This window comes from Aquarana catesbeiana, linkage group LG13, assembly GCF_042186555.1.
Source record: "Aquarana catesbeiana isolate 2022-GZ linkage group LG13, ASM4218655v1, whole genome shotgun sequence".
Taxonomy (NCBI): domain Eukaryota; kingdom Metazoa; phylum Chordata; class Amphibia; order Anura; family Ranidae; genus Aquarana; species Aquarana catesbeiana.
Genome location: NC_133336.1, coordinates 212890367 through 212909064, shown reverse-complemented (window position 1 = coordinate 212909064; position 18698 = coordinate 212890367). Strand labels below are relative to the sequence as shown.

The 18698-nt window shown below is 47.3% G+C and overlaps 1 protein-coding gene across 2 annotated transcripts; it reads left to right on the top strand.

Moving 5' to 3' along the window:
• The first annotated feature begins 755 nt into the window (after positions 1–755).
• Positions 756–16890, top strand: LOC141116354 (protein S100-A13-like). 2 transcript variants are annotated; one of them, XM_073608586.1, is made up of 5 exons: positions 766–873; positions 3774–3851; positions 4060–4119; positions 11783–11911; positions 16447–16885. In XM_073608586.1, exons 2-5 carry the CDS (start codon positions 3801–3803, stop codon positions 16582–16584), a joined length of 378 nt encoding a protein of 125 aa, XP_073464687.1. In that variant the 5' UTR covers positions 766–873; positions 3774–3800; the 3' UTR covers positions 16585–16885. The 2 variants fall into 2 exon arrangements, with proteins under 2 accessions (XP_073464688.1, XP_073464687.1); XM_073608587.1 differs by lacking the exon at positions 4060–4119 and having other exon boundaries at positions 756–873; positions 16447–16890.
• The last annotated feature ends 1808 nt before the right edge of the window (positions 16891–18698 follow it).

The window sequence follows — 18698 nt, the reverse complement described above, 5'->3', positions numbered from 1 at the left end:
GAGAACAGAGATGGGGAGGTGGACTTTCAGGAGTTTGTCATCTTGGTGGCCTCTTTGACCGTGTCCTGCAACACCTTCTTCTGCGAGAGCAGCTGAGGCACTCTGACCGTTCATTCCACCGCCTTGGAGGAGACCCTTGTACAAAGACTGATGTCTTAATTAACTAGAAATGTATCCTTTAAATCAGTGGTCATCAACCCTGTTCTCAGGGCCCACTAACAGGCCAGGTTTGCAAGATAACTGAAATACATCACAGGTGATATAATTTGCTGCTCAGTGATTGCAGTATTCTAGTCTGCATCTCCCCAAGGTAATACATAAAACCTGGCCTGTTAGTGGGCCCTGAGGACAGGGTTGATGAACACTGCTTTAAATGCTTCTGTGTTTCTGTTTTCTGCATCAATATATCTATAGATTACCAATGACCATAATCCAATACCAATATTCCTGAGTTTCCGGGTGTCATTGTTCTGGAACTCCCAAGTGTCCGGATGTCATTGTTCTGGGACACCCAAGTGTCCGGGTGTCATTGTTTTGGGACCCCCGGGTTCCATGGTTCTGGGACCCCCAAGTCTCAGGGCTTATAATCTTTTGTTAATGTAATGCCCCGTATTCTCTTGGGTTTTTAGATGCATTCTGTTATGTACAGGTCACATTACGGGTTAAAGACAAACATCAGCATGTGACGTGACGTTGATGTTGACAAATACAGATAAACAGTTCAATGAGGATGAGATGTACTGTGAGGCCGGCCTGTACTGTGACTATTAGTTTGTTCAGGTAAAGATCACCGATTGTTCAGAACTTGCCTGAGGTCCCGCATCTCTGGCATTCATTATTGGAAGAGCAGACAGAACAATTCATTAATTCCCAGTAAGTACTGGTTTTATTTATCTTATGGAATGGAGAACAGGAGCAGGCGGTAGACCTTTGGGTACAGCAAGATGCTCAAATAAAGATGTATTGAGCCCATTTGCCAAAATCATACATCCCGAGTAAAAAAATCCTCATTAGGCTGACATCATACGGTGTAGTCCCGGTGTAATCCTTGTAGTCCCTAATGGTGAGACGGAGAAGGATTGCATATCTGCAGGATGGGATGTGGGTGGTCTATCATAGTTACATGATTGAGATTTAATCATAATAGGCATTGGGGGAACAGAACCAGCACAGTGATCTGTCACATAACAAAAATAGACAGAACCAGAATCTGTGCCACAGACCTCATTCTAGTGACTTTACAAAAGAATACAATTTGCACTTTTTATGAGTTATAACTAGTTTACAGATAAAACCAAAATTGGTTCCAATAACGTTAATGAAAAGCTGTCTTCCCAAAGCTCCTGATAGCTAAACAACACTGGTGGAACCGTGTCACATCTTTTTCCCTTTTATATTCAGTTTTCCATGGACCGGAAAGTGTCAAGACTAGCCCTGGTGGACAGTGGTGGCCAATTATGTTCCCTGTGCCGCCCCGGCCACTCTAGGTGCAAATATAAAGCATTGCCTGCCTCAACACTGCACATTTTGGCTTCATTCTTCTTGGGTTCTAGAAGGTCTTGCCCTGGTATTGGGTGTAGCCCAGGTTCAGAGTGCGGATGTTGTGGAGACTGCGGGTACAGAGGTGGTGCTGCAGAGAATGGATGGCAGATGGGGATGCCAAGGCTCAAAAGGGACTGCTGTGTAGATTAGTGAAAGTTGCAGGGGGCTACGGAGGTTTAAAGGTCTTACAGTTGTAGAGGAACGCTTCCGTACCTTTTAGGGGAGTTGCAGGCACAAAAGTTCTAGAGGAACATGGACTCCCTGCTCAAGCACCGACACAACGTCCCACTTGATTTTAAATAGAGGATGCAGCCCGGTGATTATGGTTACCAACTCATCCCTTTAAACTTGAACACATATTAATTACACAGGTTCTGTGGCTGATTAAGGTGGTAATTAAACTCACGTGGTACCTTATCTGCATTTAATTAGCCTCAGAACCTGTGTAATTCAAAGGTGTTCGGGTTTAAAGGGATGAGGTGACAACTCTACCTGTGATGTGTCATATGATGCAGCCACCACACTCCAGGTAAAACCCAGATGTGGCTGCCGGTAAAAGAAAAGACACCAACACTGGAACACAAGCCAACTGGAAGTCAATCGACCCTAACCAAGCTCTCTTATTCTCCTGCTTGTTCTGTAGACCATGGTGTTTAGATAAGCTGTTCGGGCCAAGCATCAGTTCGGCCCCAAACATCGCCCTTTCAGGTGTTTGCATTTTCTCCCTTCAAGCGCCCCACAATGCACTTGCGTGCCACACAGTGCGTTTTTAACAGCTCTGCTTGGCTGAAGCAATGCTTGGCTGAAGCAATGCACCTGACCAGCAGTCAAGGCTTTGCCCAGTCAGGGAAAAGAGCACTGTGAGAGCTCTGATTGGGCAAAGTTATGACTTTGCCCAATCAGGGCCGTCTTTAAGGCAGGGCAAAAGGGGCAGCTGCCTTGGGCCCTGTCATTGTGGTGGGGCCCAAATCAGCTGCCTCACACTTGCCAACTATCCCAGTTTAAATTCCCTTGTCCCTTGAAGGTTTAGTTCCCAGCTGTGTCCCTATATCTCAGTGTGAAGTGCTGGTACTAATGCTGCCCAGATCTGCCCTGTTGTTGTGTACAGATGACTCACCTGCAGACCCCGTGTTTACATGTAAATAACCGGCATTCATATGTAAATAGTGGCGGCATTGCTAAGTAAATGGCTATGGCCGGTGGCATTGATATGTAAATAAAGGCGGCATTCATATGCATATCATGTATATCATGCTCCCCTGCAGTGAGGAGATGATGTGCTGTAACCTCTAGCAGCCAATCAGTGAGCAGTATTACTGTACAGTAATCTCTAGCAACCAATTAACAAGCAAAAATCATTTGCTGTAACCTCTAGCAACTAATCAGTGAGCTGTAATGTGTGCTGTAACCTCTAGCAACCAGTCAGTAAGCAGTATTGATATGCTGTAACCGCTGGCAACCAATCACAATTGCTGCCTGATCTGATACAGTAAACTGATTTTAAGTCTAGGTGCTATTTATTGTATGTCTCAGAACAGGTAGAGAGTGAAATAAATGGGGGGCCCAAGAAATTTTTTGCCCAGGGTCCAATCAATATTAAAGACGGACCTGTGCCCAATCATGGCTCAGTGCTCATAGTCTCACCCCACACTATAAAAGGTTCCTTCCTGTGGAACCTTTTGCAGTGTGAAGTTGGAGATAGAGCTGGGCTCAGTGGTGAGAAGAATGTTTTATCAAGCTAGTTAGGCCCCTTTCACACTACCACGACTACAAAGTCACGCAACTTTGCCGTGATTTTGCGTCCGCGATTTTAGGGAATGCCTGTGTAACTCGCATCAAAGTCGGACCAAAGCAGTGCAGAGACTACTTTGAAGTCGGCACGACATGAAGTCATACTAATATGAATGGTTGTCATTGGAAATCATGGGGAACGAGTTATCATGTGACTTTGCAGTCTCAAGTCGCAGGACAAGTCATTGGAGTGTGGATCACCTGTATAGAGGTATCAGTACAGAGCTGGGTGTGTCCACACAAGGAATATAATACACATAAAGGGGGTGGGGAGAGGAGGGTCTGACCAGATTTCAGTTCATATAAAAGTCTCCTCACACCTGTACCCAGCATAGTGTGTGCCGTCACATCGATCACCATGGTAAGTTATATTACCTATAGAGAGTTTATATTACCCGTCCTCACCCATCATCATTGTGTTCTCTTCTCCCCATCCCCAGACTGTAATCCTCAAACCCACCAACAAAATGTTCTGTCTTCTGATCTTTCTGAGTCTCTTCTCTGCCTACAGCACCAAGGTGAGTACCTACCTCTCCTCATTATACAGGGGGAGTACCTACCTTTCCTCATTATACAGGGGGAGTACCTACCTTTCCTCATTATACAAGGGGAGTACCTACCTTTCCTCATTATACAAGGGGAGTACCTACTTTTCCTCACTACCAGGGGGAGTACCTACCTTTCCTCATTATACAGGGTGTGTACCTACCTTTCCTCATTTTACAGAGGGAGTGCCTACCTTTCCACATTTCGCAAGTGGAGTACCCACCTATCCTCACTACCAAGGTGAGTACCCACCTTTCCTCATAACACAATTGTTATTAATAGGAGGCATAGAAAACTGTAACTGTGGGGGAGGGGACATTAGAGTGTAAGCTCCTCTGGTACAGAGACTGATGTGATTGGCTCAGTGATCTCTTACAGCACTGCGGTATACAGTGGGACAAAAATAGGATTTTTTAAAACAGCTTACCTGTAAAATCCTTTTCTTTCGAAGGACATCACGGGACACAGAGCCACAGTAATTACTGATGGGTTATATAGGTATCACTGGTGATTGGACACTGGCACACCCTATCAGGAAGTTCAACCCCCTATATAATCCCTCCCCCTTGCAGGGATACCTCAGTTTTGTAGCCAAGCAATATAGTGTATTAGAAGAGGGGCGGGACCTCTGTGTCCCGTGATGTCCTTCGAAAGAAAAGGATTTTACAGGTAAGCTGTTTTAAAAATCCTATCTTCTTTCTCGAACATCACGGGACACAGAGCCACAGTAATTACTGATGGGATGTCCCAGAGCAATGCTACCTGAGGGGGGGAACCACGACCCAGTAGGGTGCAATCAGACCTAAAGACCCTGTACCGCTGCCTGCAGCACACTACGCCCAAAGGCGATATACTCATGCCTTCTCACATCCACCTGATAGAATCTGGTGAATGTATGGACTGAAGACCAGGTTGCGGTCTTGCAGATTTGAGCCATAGAGGCCCGGGGATGCACTGCCCAAGAAGCACCAATAGCCCTTGTGGAATGTGCCCTGATCTGAAACGGAGGAATCTTCTGTTTCAAACCGTAAGCTTGAATGATCAACTGTCAAATCCATTTAGAAATGGTCGCTTTTGACGCTGCCTGTCCTCTATTGGGACCCTCTGGCAGCACAAACAAAACATCCGTCTTGCGGATCTGAGCAGTTGCCTCTAGATAGGCCTTAACTGCTCTTACTACATCCAACGAATGTAGAGATCTCTCTTCCGAAAAACAGGGATCTGGAAAAAAGGAAGGTAGAACAATGTCTTGGTTTCAATGAAAATCAGAAACCACCTTCGTAAAAAACTAGGATGAGGGCGTAGTACCACTCTATCCTTGTGTATAATCAAATAAGGCTCCTTACAGGAAAGAGCTGCTAATTCTGATACTCTTCTAGCAGAAGAGATGACCACTAGAAAAATTTACTTCCTTGTCAACAAGACCAAAGGAATCTGACTTATTGGTTCAAAAGGCTGTTTCTGTAACACAGCCAGGACCAAGCTCAAGTCCCAGGGGTTTAGGGGCGCTTTAACCGGAGGATTAAGACGCATCACCCCCTGCATAAAGTTTCGGACCAAAGAATGCGAAGCAAGTGGCCGCTGAAATAATACTATAAAGCAGAGACCTGGCCCTTGATGGTACTCAAGGCCAGCTTCATCTCTAATCCTAATTGTAGAAAATCAAGAATTCTACCTATGACATATTTCCTGGGATGCCAACCTCTGGATTCACACCAGGTTATATAAGCTTTCCAGACTCTATGATAAATCATCCTGGAAGCTGGCTACCTTGCATTAATCAAAGTAGATATGACAGGACCTGAGAGCCCACGACTCTTCAGAACGTGGGTCTCAATAGCCAAACCATCAAATTGCGCTTTTTTAAGGCAGGATGGAACACTGGACCTTGAGATAACAGGTCTGGGCGTACCGGTAGGGTCCACGGGGAACCTACTGTCATCCTTACTATTTCTGCATACCAAGTCCTTCTGGGCCAAGCGGGGGCCACCAGAAGTACCGACTTCCTTTCCTGCCTGATCCTGCGAAGGAGTCGTGGTAGTAGCAGAATAGGCGGGAATGCGTAAATCAGTGAGAACTGATGCCACGGAATCACCAACGCATCCGTCCCGCATGCAAGAGGATCTTTTGTCCTTGCCAGAAATCTGTCTATCTTTTTGTTGAATCGGGATGCAAAGAGATCTACATCTGGAACCCCCCATCTTTGGCATATGGCCCAAAAGACGTCGGGATGCAAAGACCATTCCCCTGGAAGTAAATGCTGGTGACTTAGATAGTCCACCTGCCAATTCTCTATTCCCGGGATGAAAACTGCCGATATGCATGACACATGCATCTCTGCCCAGACTAAGATCTGGTTCACCTCCTTTTGAGCAGCTCGGCTCCGGGTGCCTCCCTGATGATTGACATAAGCCACTGCTGTGGCATTGTCGGACTGGATCCTGACCGGACAACCCTGTAGCCTGATAATCCAGGCTTTTAGAGCTAGATGTATCACCTGGATCTCCAGAATGTTGATGGGTAAGGTCCTCTCTGTCTTGGACCATACCCCTTGGACCGCAGCCTGTTCCAGAACTGCTCTCCAACCTGACAGACTGGCATCTGTTGTTACCACCGTCCAGGTAACCGGTAGAAAGGATTTCCCCTTCTGCAGGTTTTCGGGTCTGAGCCACCAATTGAGGCTCTGACGCACCGCATGCGACTGGTGCATCGAAAGTCTAATGCCTGAACTTTCTTGTTCCAGGCCGACAGAATACTGTGTTGCAGCATTCTTGAGTGAAACTGAGCATAGAGAACTGCTTTGAATGAAGACACCATCTTCCCTAGTAGCCTCATACAAAGGCAGACTGAGGGACCCTTCTTGGTCCTTACTGCCAGAATCAGCTCTCTTAAAGCAGTGATCTTTGCCTGGGGTAGAAATATTTTCTCCTGGCTTCTATCTATAATCAGACCTAAATACTCCAGTCTTCTTACTGGTTTTAGGAAAGACTTTTCTAAGTTGAGGATCCAACCCAGGTGTTCTAGATACCTGACTGTGGTCCTCAAGTTTCCATTCAAAGAGGCTACCGACCGGTCTATCAAGAGCCGGTCGTCTAGGTATGCTATGACAGCTATACCCTGAGCCCTTAATCTGGCCAGAGGAGGAGCCAAGATCTTTGTGAACACTCGAGGTGCAGTGGCTATCCCGAAAGGCAGAGCCACAAACTGGAAATGGCGCCCTCCTACCTCGAAACGCAGAAACTTCTGATGAGCAGGAAAAATGGGCACATGCAGATATGCATCTCTGATGTCTATTGATGCCAGAAATTCTCCCTGCAGGGTGTGAACTACTGTTCGAATTGATTCCATGCGGAAGGATTGAATCCTTAGGAATCAGTCCAGAATGGGCCTGACATCCCCATTTGGCTTTTGGACCGTAAAAAGGTTGGAATAGAAGCCCAATCCCTGGTCCTTTGCGGGAACTATCATAATGACCTCCTGCGACAAAAGTCGCTCTAAACGCTAGAAGGAGCGACTGCTTCTTCTCTGGGTCTCTGGGGACATTTGATCTGAGGAACCGAGGAGAGGGGAATTCCTGAAACTCCAGCTTGTACCCTAAGGTTACCGTGGAGATTACCCATCTGTCCTGGAAATCCTCCTGCCAGAGCTCTGAGAACTGTTGCAGTCTTCCCTCCACTCGAGAGAGCGGGGGCGCCCCCTCATGCAGAGGTCTTAGTGTTTTGCCTAGTAGGCTTCTTCCCCCAGGACTTCTTTTGTCCCTGGGGTTGACTCTTGTCTCTGGACCCCGATGGAGGCGGCCGTCGAGACTGCCAGGAGGCTGTAGCCCCCGGCGCTGGGGAAAGAGTCCGTTTGAAAGAGGGGACGCTTACTCTTCTTCTTGACAGGTAAGAGAGTGCTTTTCCCACAAGAGATTCTCTTGATATAGTTATCCAAGTCCTCTCCAAACAACCTTGCACCACGAAATGGAAACCCAGCCAGTAGCTTCTTACATGGTTCTTCGGCTGACCAATTTTTCAACCATAGGATTCTACGTATATGCACCAACCCCAGTGAAAGACGGGAGGTTTGCACAATAGAATCTCTAATGGCGTCAACCACAAAGCATAAGGCCACTGGAAGGTTAGCAAACCCCTGGGCCTGCTGTTCAGGTAATACTTTGATGACCTGCTTAACATGGTCTCTTAAGTATTGACAGACTCCAATCGCTGCTACTGCAGGTTGAGCCACTGATCCTGCTAAGGAGAAAACATCCTTCAATAGGGATTCCATCCTTTTATCTACAGGATCCCTGAGCATCTGAGCATTGTCTACAGGACAAGTCAGGCTATTATTTACAGAGGAAATGGCGGCATCAATAGCCAGTATTCCCCACATTTTAATAAACTTTTCTTCCATCGGATAAAGTGTTGAAAACTTTCTCGGCGGAAAAAAACATTTGTCTGGGTGATCCCACTCAGAATAAATGAGCTTTTCAAGTAAATTATGAACAGGAAAAGCATGTGCTGCTTGGAAAGGTTTCAGTGACCCCAAAGCAGAAGAGGATTCTTTAGCAGTTTCAGGTGGGGCAACTTAAATGTGGAGCGGACCAATCCAGTGAGGATCTGCACTAAGAATTTCTCCTCTTGGGAAGTCACAGAGGGTCCCTCTCCACCTGATTCCTCCGAAGAGGAATCATCCGTCCCATCCTGATCCTCTGAAAGGGATTCATCTCCTTTATCCCAGACCTTCTCTGTCTGAGGGTCTTGGGGAACAGAGGAAGGCCTAGTGCGCTTTCTTTTACTGAGTGAAGACGTAATCATGGCCATTAATCTTTCCTCTAGACCATTAATGGTTGAGGAAAAAACCTCTTGTGTAATATATACAGGGGCTAAAGTGCCAGAAGCAGGTGTAGCCCCTGACCCCGATGGCTCTCCCTGGCTAGCCATCCCTGGCCCATCTTTAGGGGGAGGATGCTGCCGACAGGGGGCCCTCAGAACCTGAACAAGATCCCCTAGTGTCTCTGGTTACTGGGGTGCTTGAACCTCTTCTACCCATAGTGCAAAGCAACAAGGTGTGAGGTATACAAATGAACACTGCCTGCTGAGCGATGTAGTCTGGCTGAAAGCCTTGCTACCCAATGCTCAGTCTGGTGTTACTTCAGTAAATGCTGCCTAGGAGAATGCCTGTGTCCCACCTTACATGCGACCGTCAGCTCTGTGTCTCTCCAAAGGCTGAGTGCACCTGTACAGAGTGCCTTTAATAGCCTGCAGCTGGCCTGAGTGGGAGTCTAAGCACTCTGTGCTGACGTCCCGCCCCCCCTCTACCACCCCCCCTCGAGTTATGAAAAAAACGAGCGCTTCCTGCGCTGGCCGACTCTCCTGTCATGCTTCTGGAGGAAAGCTGGGGGCGGGGGAGGAGGGAGAGAGGCTGGTAGTAAGATCTGCCTGAACGGCTATAGTCAGAGATGGTGGCCTGAGGCCACAGAGCCCGAGTGGTATAACCACTTTCTAGACCCCTGCGGCCTCTTTCTAGCCTGGGGGGAACATTCAAACATGAGAAATCCCCCTTATATCTTACCTTTGCAGCCGGCCTGAGACGCTGAACACATGAACAGCGATGAAAACACTGAGACAGACAGTCAGCATGTGAAGGTTTGTGCTCTTGGCAGCCCCCGGTGGTCACAATAGGCATAGCATGCATTTACCTTAAAGGAGAAAAGCCACTAGAACTCAAAAATTCTGTGGAATCTCCTCTTACCTTATCCAGCCGCAGGGTGCTGTTTACACAGACCCAATCTTCACCTCTCACAGTGGGCTCCATTTGAAAAAACCGTCAGAGACTGGGGCCCCCCTACGAATAGGGGGATCCAACAGTTCTGGGACCGTAAAGCACCCTGCCAGAAATTAGGAAGTTTAAAGCCATTTTCTGATCTGCGGGGTCCAGCTCTCTAAAAAGAGAAGTGTTACGGGTAAAACCTCGTTTCTTCGGACACGAGGCCCGGGTACCATTCAATTCAGCCATGAAAAGACACTTTGAATGGATCCGGTTCACCTGGCTTGCCCCAGTATAGGATCTTAGAATATTCCCTTTGGAGCTCAGCACAGGACATCTTTACACGTCCATCACCTAAGACACTGGCGTAAAAACTGAGGTATGCCTGCAAGGGGGAGGGATTATATAGGGGGTTGAACTTCCTGATAGGGTGTGCCAGTGTCCAATCACCAGTGATACCTATATAACCCATCAGTAATTACTGTGGCTCTGTGTCCCGTGATGTTCGAGAAAGAAAAAGTATTTAGTCAGCCACCAATTGTGCAAGTTCTCCCACTTAAAAAGATGAGAGAGGCCTGTAATTGTCATCATAGGTAGACCTCAACTATGAGAGACAACATGTGGAAACAAATCCAGACAATCACATTATCTGATTTTTGAAAGAATTTATTTGCAAATTATGGTGGAATATAAGTATTTGGTCAATATCAAAAGTTCATCTCAATACTTTGTTATATATCCTTTGTTGGCAATGAAAGAGGTCAAGCGTTTTCTGTAAGTCTTCACAAGGTTGTCACACACTGTTGCTGGTATGTTGGTCCATTCCTCCATGTAGATCTCCTCTAGAGCAGTAATGTTTTGGGGCTGTCACTGGGCAACACGGACTTTCAACTCCCTCCAAAGGTTTTCTATGGGGTTGAGATCTGGAGACTGGCTAGGCCACTCCAGGACCTTGAAATGCTTCCTACGAAGCCACTCCGTTGCCCGGGTGGTGTGTTTGGGATCATTGTCATGCTGAAAGACCCAGTCATGTTTCATCCTCAATGCCCTTGCTGATGGGAGGAGGTTTGCACTCAAAATCTCACGATACATGGCCCCATTCATTCTTGTACACGGATCAGTCGTCCTGTTCCCTTTGCAGAGAAGCAGCCCCAAAGCATGATGTTGCCACCCCCATGCTTCACAGTAGGTATGGTGATCTTTGGTTGCAACTCAGCATTCTCTCTCCTCCAAACACGACAAGTTGTGTTTCTACCAAACAGTTCTACTTTGGTTTCATCTGACCATATGACATTCTCCCAATCCTCTTCTGGATCATCCAAATGCTCTCTAGCAAATCTCAGACGGGCCCGGACATGTACTGGCTTAAGCAGGGGGACACGTTTGGCACTGCAGGATCTGAGTACCTGGCGGCGTAGTGTGTTACTGATAGTAGCCTTTATTACATTGGTCCCAGCTCTCTGCAGGTCATTCACTAGGTCCCCCGTGTGGTTCTGGGATTTTTGCTCTTGTGATCTTGTGATCATTTTGACCACACCGGGTGAGATCTTGCGTGGATCCCCAGATCGAGAGAGATTATCAGTGGTCTTGTATGTCTTCCATTTTCTAATTATTGCTCCCACAGTTGATGTCTTCCCAGCCTGGTGCAGGTCTACAATTTTGTTTCTGGTGTCCTTCGACAGCTCTTTGGTCTTCACCATAGTGGAGTTTGGAGTGTGACTGTTTGAGGTTGTGGACAGGTGTCTTTTATACTGATAACAAGTTCAAACAGGTGCCATTAATACAGGTAATGAGTGGAGGACAGAGGAGCCTCTTATAGAAGAAGATACAGGTCTGTGAGAGACGGAAATCTCGCTTGTTTGTAGGAGACCAAATACTTATTTTCCACCATAATTTGCAAATAAATTCTTTCAAAAATCAGACAATGTGATTGGATTTGTTTCCACATTTTGTCTCTCATAGTTGAGGTATACCTATGATGACAATTACAGGCCTCTCTCATCTTTTTAAGTGAGAGAACTTGCACAATTGGTGGTGACTAAATACTTTTTTCCCCCACTGTATGTCAGCGCTATATAAATGTATAATAACAATATTAGTGGATGGGGAGGTTGGAGATCAGATGATGGAACCTCCTCATATGTTTGTACAGTACCAGTTTCCTGAGAGGGATCCACAGATTTCGGTGGAAACATTTAATACGTTCGCAAACAAGGAAGGAAATATGAAAACTATAAATGCAAATGAGCTGATGGAATTTGCGATGCTGAATCCTCTCAAAGTAAGAAAATCATTTACATTATAATATAGACCCCCAAGTGTCAGGATGTCATTGTTCTGGGACCCCCAAGTGTCAGGGTGTCATTGTTCTAGGGCCCCTAAGTGTCAGGATGTCCTTGTTCTGGGACCCCCAAGTGTCAGGGTGTCATTGTTCTGGGACCCCAATTGTCAGGGTGTCATTGTTCTGGGGCCCCTAAGTGTCAGGGTGTCATTGTACTGGGGCCCCAAGTTTCAGGGCGTCATTGTTCTGGGGCCCCAAAGTATTAGGGTGTCAATGTTCTGGGACCCCGAGTGTCAGGGTATCATTGTGCTGGGGCCCCCAAGTGTCAGGGTGTCAATGTTCTGGAGCCCCCAAGTGTCAGGGTATCATTGTTCTTGGACCACAAGTGTCAGGGTGTCATTGTTCTGGGACCCCAAGTGTCAGGGTGTCATTGTTCTGGGGCCCCCCAATTGTCAGGGTGTCATTGTTCTGGGGCCCCCAAGTGTCAGGGTGTCATTGTTTTGGTACCCCAAGTGTCAGGGTGTCTTTGTTCTGGGGCCCACAAGTGTCAGGGTGTCATTGTTATGGGGCCCCCAAGTGTCAAGGTGTAATTGTTCTGGGGCCCCAAAGTATCAGGGTGTCATTGTTTTGGTACCCCAAGTGTCAGGGTGTCTTTGTTCTGGGGCCCACAAGTGTCAGGGTGTCATTGTTATGGGGCCCCCAAGTGTCAGGGTGTCATTGTTTTGGTACCCCAAGTGTCAGGGTGTCTTTGTTCTGGGGCCCACAAGTGTCAGGGTGTCATTGTTATGGGGCCCCCAAGTGTCAGGGTATCATTGTTTTGGTACCCCAAGTGTCAGGGTGTCTTTGTTCTGGGGCCCCCAAGTGTCAAGGTGTAATTGTTCTGGGGCCCCAAAGTATCAGGGTATCATTGTTCTGGGACCCCCAAGTGTCAGGGTGTCATTGTTCTGGGATCCCCAAGTGTCAGGGTGTCATTGTTCTTGGACCACAAGTGTCAGTGTGTCATTGTTCTGGGACCCCAAGTGTCAGGGTGTCATTGTTCTGGGACCCCAAGTGTCAGGGTATCATTGTTCTGGGATCCCCAAGTGTCAGGGTGTCATTGTTCTTGGACCACAAGTGTCAGTGTGTCATTGTTCTGGGACCCCAAGTGTCAGGGTGTCATTGTTCTGGGACCCCCCAAGTGTCAGGGTGTCTTTGTTCTGGGGCCCACAAGTGTCAGGGTGTCATTGTTATGGGGCCCCCAAGTGTCAGGGTATCATTGTTTTGGTACCCCAAGTGTCAGGGTGTCTTTGTTCTGGGGCCCCCAAGTGTCAGGGTGTCATTGTTCTGGGGCCAGAAAGTGTCAGGGTGTCATTGTTCTTGGACCCCCCAAGTGCCAGGGTGTCATTGTTCTGGGGCCCCCAAGTGTCAGGGTGTCAATGTTCTGGGACCCCAAGTGTCATGGTGTCATTGTTCTGGGACCCCAAGTGTCAGGGTGTCATTGTTCTGGGACCCCAAGTGTCAGGGTGGCATTGTTCTGGGACCACAAATGTCAGTGTGTCATTGTTTTGGGACCCCCAAGTGTCAGGGTGTCTTTGTTCTGGGACCCCAAAGTATCAGGGTATAATTATTCTGGGGCCCCCAAGTGCCAGGGTGTCATTGTTCTGGGGCCCAAGTGTCAGGGTGTCATTGTTCTGGGACCCACAATTGTCAGGGTGTCATTTTTCTGGGGCCCCAAGTGTCAGGGTGTCATTGTTCTGGGACCCCCCAAGTGCCAGGGTGTCATTGTTCTGGGGCCCCAAGTGTCAGGGTGTCATTGTTCTGGGACTCCCAAATGTCAGGGTGCAATTGTTCTGGGACCCCCAAGTGTCAGGGTGACCTTTTTCTGGGTTCTCCAAGTGTCAGGGTGTCATTGTTCTGGGGCCCCCAAGTGCCAGGGTGTCATTGTTCTGGGGTCCCCAAGTGCCAGGGTGTCATTGTTCTGGGGCCCCCTAGTGTCAGGGTGTCATTGTTCTGCGGCTGGAAAGTGTCAGGGTGTCATTGTTCTTGGACCCCCCAAGTGCCATGGTGTCATTGTTCTGGGGCCCTCAAGTGCAAGGGTGTCATTGTTCTGGGACCCCCAAGTGTCAGGGTGTCATTGTTCTTCGGCCCCCAAGTGTCAGGGTGTCATTGTTCTGGGATCCCCAAGTGTCAGGTTGTCATTGTTCTGGGACCCCCAAGTGTCAGGGTGTCATTGTTCTGGGACCCCCAAGTGTCAGGGTGTCATTGTTCTGGGACCCCCCAAGTGTCAGGGTGTCATTGTTCTGGGACCCCAAGTGTCAGGGTGTCATTGTTCTAGGGCCCCAAAGTTTCAGGGTGTAATTGTTCTGCACCCCCAAGTGTCATGGTGTCCTTGTTCTTGGACCCCCAAGTGTCAGGGTGTCATTGTTTTGGGACCCCCAAGTGTCAGGGTGTCATTGTTCTGGGGCCCCCAAGTGTCAGTGTGTCCTTGCTCTGTCAAGTGTCAGGGTGTCATTGTTCTGGGACACCCAAGTGTCAGGGTGTCATTGTTCTGGGACCCCAAGTGTCAGGGTGTCATTGTTCTTGGGCCCCAAAGTGTCAGGGTGTCATTGTTCTGGGACCCCTAGTATCAGGGTGTCATTGTTCTGGGGCCCCCAAGTGTCACGGTGTCAATGTTCTGGGGCTCTCAAGTGTTAGGGTGTCATTGTTCTGGGATCCCCAAGTGTCAGGGTGTCATTGTTCTTGGACCACAAGTGTCAGGGTGTCATTGTTCTGGGACCCCAAGTGTCAGAGTGTCATTGTTCTGGGACCCCCCAATTGTCAGGGTGTCATTGTTCTGGGGCCCCCAAGTGTCAGGGTGTCATTGTTTTGGTACCCCAAGTGTCAGGGTGTCTTTGTTCTGGGGCCCACAAGTGTCAGGGTGTCATTGTTATGGGGCCCCCAAGTGTCAGTGTATCATTGTTTTGGTACCCCAAGTGTCAGGGTGTCTTTGTTCTGGGGCCCCCAAGTGTCAGGGTGTCATTGTTCTGGGGCCGGAAAGTGTCAGGGTGTCATTGTTCTTGGACCCCCCAAGTGCCAGGGTGTCATTGTTCTGGGGCCCCCAAGTGTCAGGGTGTCAATGTCCTGGGACCCCAAGTGTCATGGTGTCATTGTTCTGGGACCCCAAGTGTCAGGGTGTCATTGTTCTGGGACCTCAAGTGTCAGGGTGGCATTGTTCTGGGACCACAATTGTCAGTGTGTCATTGTTCTGGGACCCCCAAGTGTCAGGGTGTCATTGTTCTAGGACCCCCAAGTGTCAGGATGTCCTTGTTCTGGAGCCCCCAAGTGTCAGGGAGTCATTGTTCTGGGGCCCTCAAGTGCAAGGGTGTCATTGTTCTGGGACCCCCAAGTGTCAGGGTGTCATTGTTCTGGGACCCCCAAGTGTCAGGGTGTCATTGTTCTGGGGCCCCCAAGTGTCAGGGTGTCATTGTTCTGGGACCCCCAAGTGTCAGGGTGTCATTGTTCCGGGGCCCCCAAGTGTCAGTGTGTCATTGTCATGGGGGCCCCAAGTGTTAGGGTGTCATTGTTCTGGGGCCCCCAAGTGTCAGGGTGTCATTGTTCTGGGACCCCCCAATTGTCAGGGTGTCATTGTTCTGGGGCCCCCAAGTGTCAGGGTGTCATTGTTTTGGTACCCCAAGTGTCAGGGTGTCTTTGTTCTGGGGCCCACAAGTGTCAGGGTGTCATTGTTATGGGGCCCCCAAGTGTCAGGGTATCATTGTTTTGGTACCCCAAGTGTCAGGGTGTCTTTGTTCTGGGGCCCCCAAGTGTCAGGGTGTCATTGTTCTGGGGCCGGAAAGTGTCAGGGTATCATTGTTCTTGGACCCCCCAAGTGCCAGGGTGTCATTGTCCTGGGACCCCAAGTGTCAGGGTGTCATTGTTCTGGGACCCCAAGTGTCAGGGTGTCATTGTTCTGGGACCCCAAGTGTCAGGGTGTCATTGTTCTGGGACCCCAAGTGTCAGGGTGGCATTGTTCTGGGACCACAATTGTCAGTGTGTCATTGTTCTGGGACCCCCAAGTGTCAGGGTGTCATTGTTCTAGGACCCCCAAGTGTCAGGATGTCCTTGTTCTGGAGCCCCAAGTGTCAGGATGTCCTTGTTCTGGAGCCCCCAAGTGTCAGGGAGTCATTGTTCTGGGGCCCTCAAGTGCAAGGGTGTCATTGTTCTGGGACCCCCAAGTGTCAGGGTGTCATTGTTCTGGGACCCCCAAGTGTCAGGGTGTCATTGTTCTGGGACCCCCAAGTGTCAGGGTGTCATTGTTCTGGGACCCCCAAGTGTCAGGGTGTCATTGTTCCGGGGCCCCCAAGTGTCAGTGTGTCATTGTCATGGGGGCCCCAAGTGTTAGGGTGTCATTGTTCTTGGGCCCCCAAGTGTCAGGGTGTCATTGTTCTGGGGCTCCAGGTGAACTCTTCAGCAGAGAAGCCCCCTTTCTATGTTGCAGTTCCCAGGTTTGGTGGATGAAAAGGGTGCAATGTAACGTTATATTCAGTAGATTGGAGGAATGATACTTTGTGTCTTCTCAGGATCTGGATTTTGCTCAGGGTATTTTGCAATCTTTGGATGAAAACCGAGATGGAGAATTACAATACAGCGAATTTGTGAACCTTCCGAAGAAACACCTCCTCGCCATATACAATCGGAATTTCAATCCCCAAAAGTGAGGCCGGCTACGGAAGGTGCTGCTACGTCTCCCGGCAACAACCAAATCCACTGTATAAAATACAAAGGAATGAAAATTAATAATGAATGAAAATTACAAATTTAATAAAGGAGAACTAAAGGCAAAACCTTTTCTGTTATTTTTGGATAAAATAAGGGGGAGGGGCTACATCCTATTGGTAAGATTTCCCTTCACTTCCTGTTCCATATCCAAAACAGGATGTGAGAGAATATCCTCGGTGGCCCCATTGGAAGATTTCCCCTCTATTCCTGTTCTGGTGACAACCCAAAATTTTGCGAAGTTATTTTCAATGATCATGGTCACCAGGGTAAATATAGAGGCGGAATCTCCCTAATGGGGAAGACCAAAAAATTGGTAACCCCCTCAATTGTGACTTTAGACCACCCACTCAAAGATATAAAAACAATCTTTAATAATGAAAAAAACATAAAATCCCAAAGGGCATCTGGTTCATTTACGTTACATACCAACTATGTGTACAAGATTTCTATGACTTTCTATGTAAATTCATGTTGTGCATCTTTGTCTTTTGTGGGTTTTATATGTTTTTTTCATCATTAAAGATTGTTTTGAGTGGTCGGTCTATCTAAAGTCCCAATTGAGGAGGTTACCACTTTTTGTTCTCATTATTAGGGATGAGACCACCTTGCTCTGTGTGATATGATGGGAGTCTCTTGTTTTTCTAATGGGGAAGACCATTCTCAGCTCTCAAAGAAAGATTCCTTTCAGCGAGACCATATACTATGTAATCTGATTGTACAACCCTTGGGTCTTTGAATAACCATCTTTGTGGTGGCCGGTCCTCTTCTCACGATCACAGAGAGGAGTAATTATCAACTTATTGGGAGTGAACTTCGTGAAAGGTCAGGAAGATGTCCCCCCCGACCATTGATGGAAAGTTCAATCATCATATAATTATAATTATTATTTCCAGAGGGTGAGATCGAGGAGATTGAATGACAACCGACTCTCAGTTCTGAAACCCTCATTTTAATCTTTTACTAACATCATGATGTTAAATTCCACCAATATCACATGGAGATTTATTACCGATAATAATGAAATAATTTCCGGTAGTTGGGGGAACTCTGGAACCTCCTATGTGGTGCAGTTTTGGCAGAAGGACCTGCAGCCATAGACCATAATTGGTCACTCTTGTTATTTTGGTGTTTACTCGGGGAGTTACTGTGGATCTTTTGTTTACCTGTTTATTTAAAGGGTACAATACTAACCATATCTTTCTGATCTGATCCATCCTCACTGCGAGGATTCCCTGTCTTATAGACATACTCATCATCCTGACCTATTCTGTGTCTGCATTCACATTTATTTAGTAAAGGAGATGGGCGGCTCGTTTCACTTCAAATTGATATTCGGGGGAAAATTGTTCGTTATTTTGAAATTTGGATGTATCTAAATTTCCGAATTACAATAATTAATTAATTAATTTAACCACTTCAGCCCCGGAAGGATTTACCCCCTTCCTGACCAGAGCACTTTTTACAATTTGGCACTGCGTCGCTTTAACTGCTAATTGCACGGTCATGCAATGCTGTACCCAAACAAAATTTGCGTCCTTTTCTTCCCACAAATACAGCTTTCTTTTGATGGTATTTGATCACCTCTGCAGTTTTTATTTTTTGCGCTATAAACGGAAAAAGACCGAAAATTTTGAAAAAAAAAAATGATATTTTCTACTTTTTGTTATAAAAAAAATCCCATAAACTCAATTTTAGTCATACATTTAGGCCAAAATGTATTGGGCCACATGTCTTTGGTAAAAAAAGTCAATAAGCGTATATTTATTGGTTCGCGCAAAAGTTATAGCGTCTACAAACTAGGGTACATTTTCTGGAATTTCCACAGCTTTTAGTTTATGACTGCCTATGTCATTTCTTGAGGTTCTAAAATGGCAGGGCAGTACAAAACACCCCCAAATGACCCCATTTTGGAAAGTAGACACCCCAAGCTATTTGCTGAGAGGCATGTTGAGTCCATGGAATATTTTATATTTTGACACAGGTTGCGGGAAAGTGACAAATTATATATTTTTTTTTTTTTTTGAACAAAGTTGTCAATAAATTATATATTGCT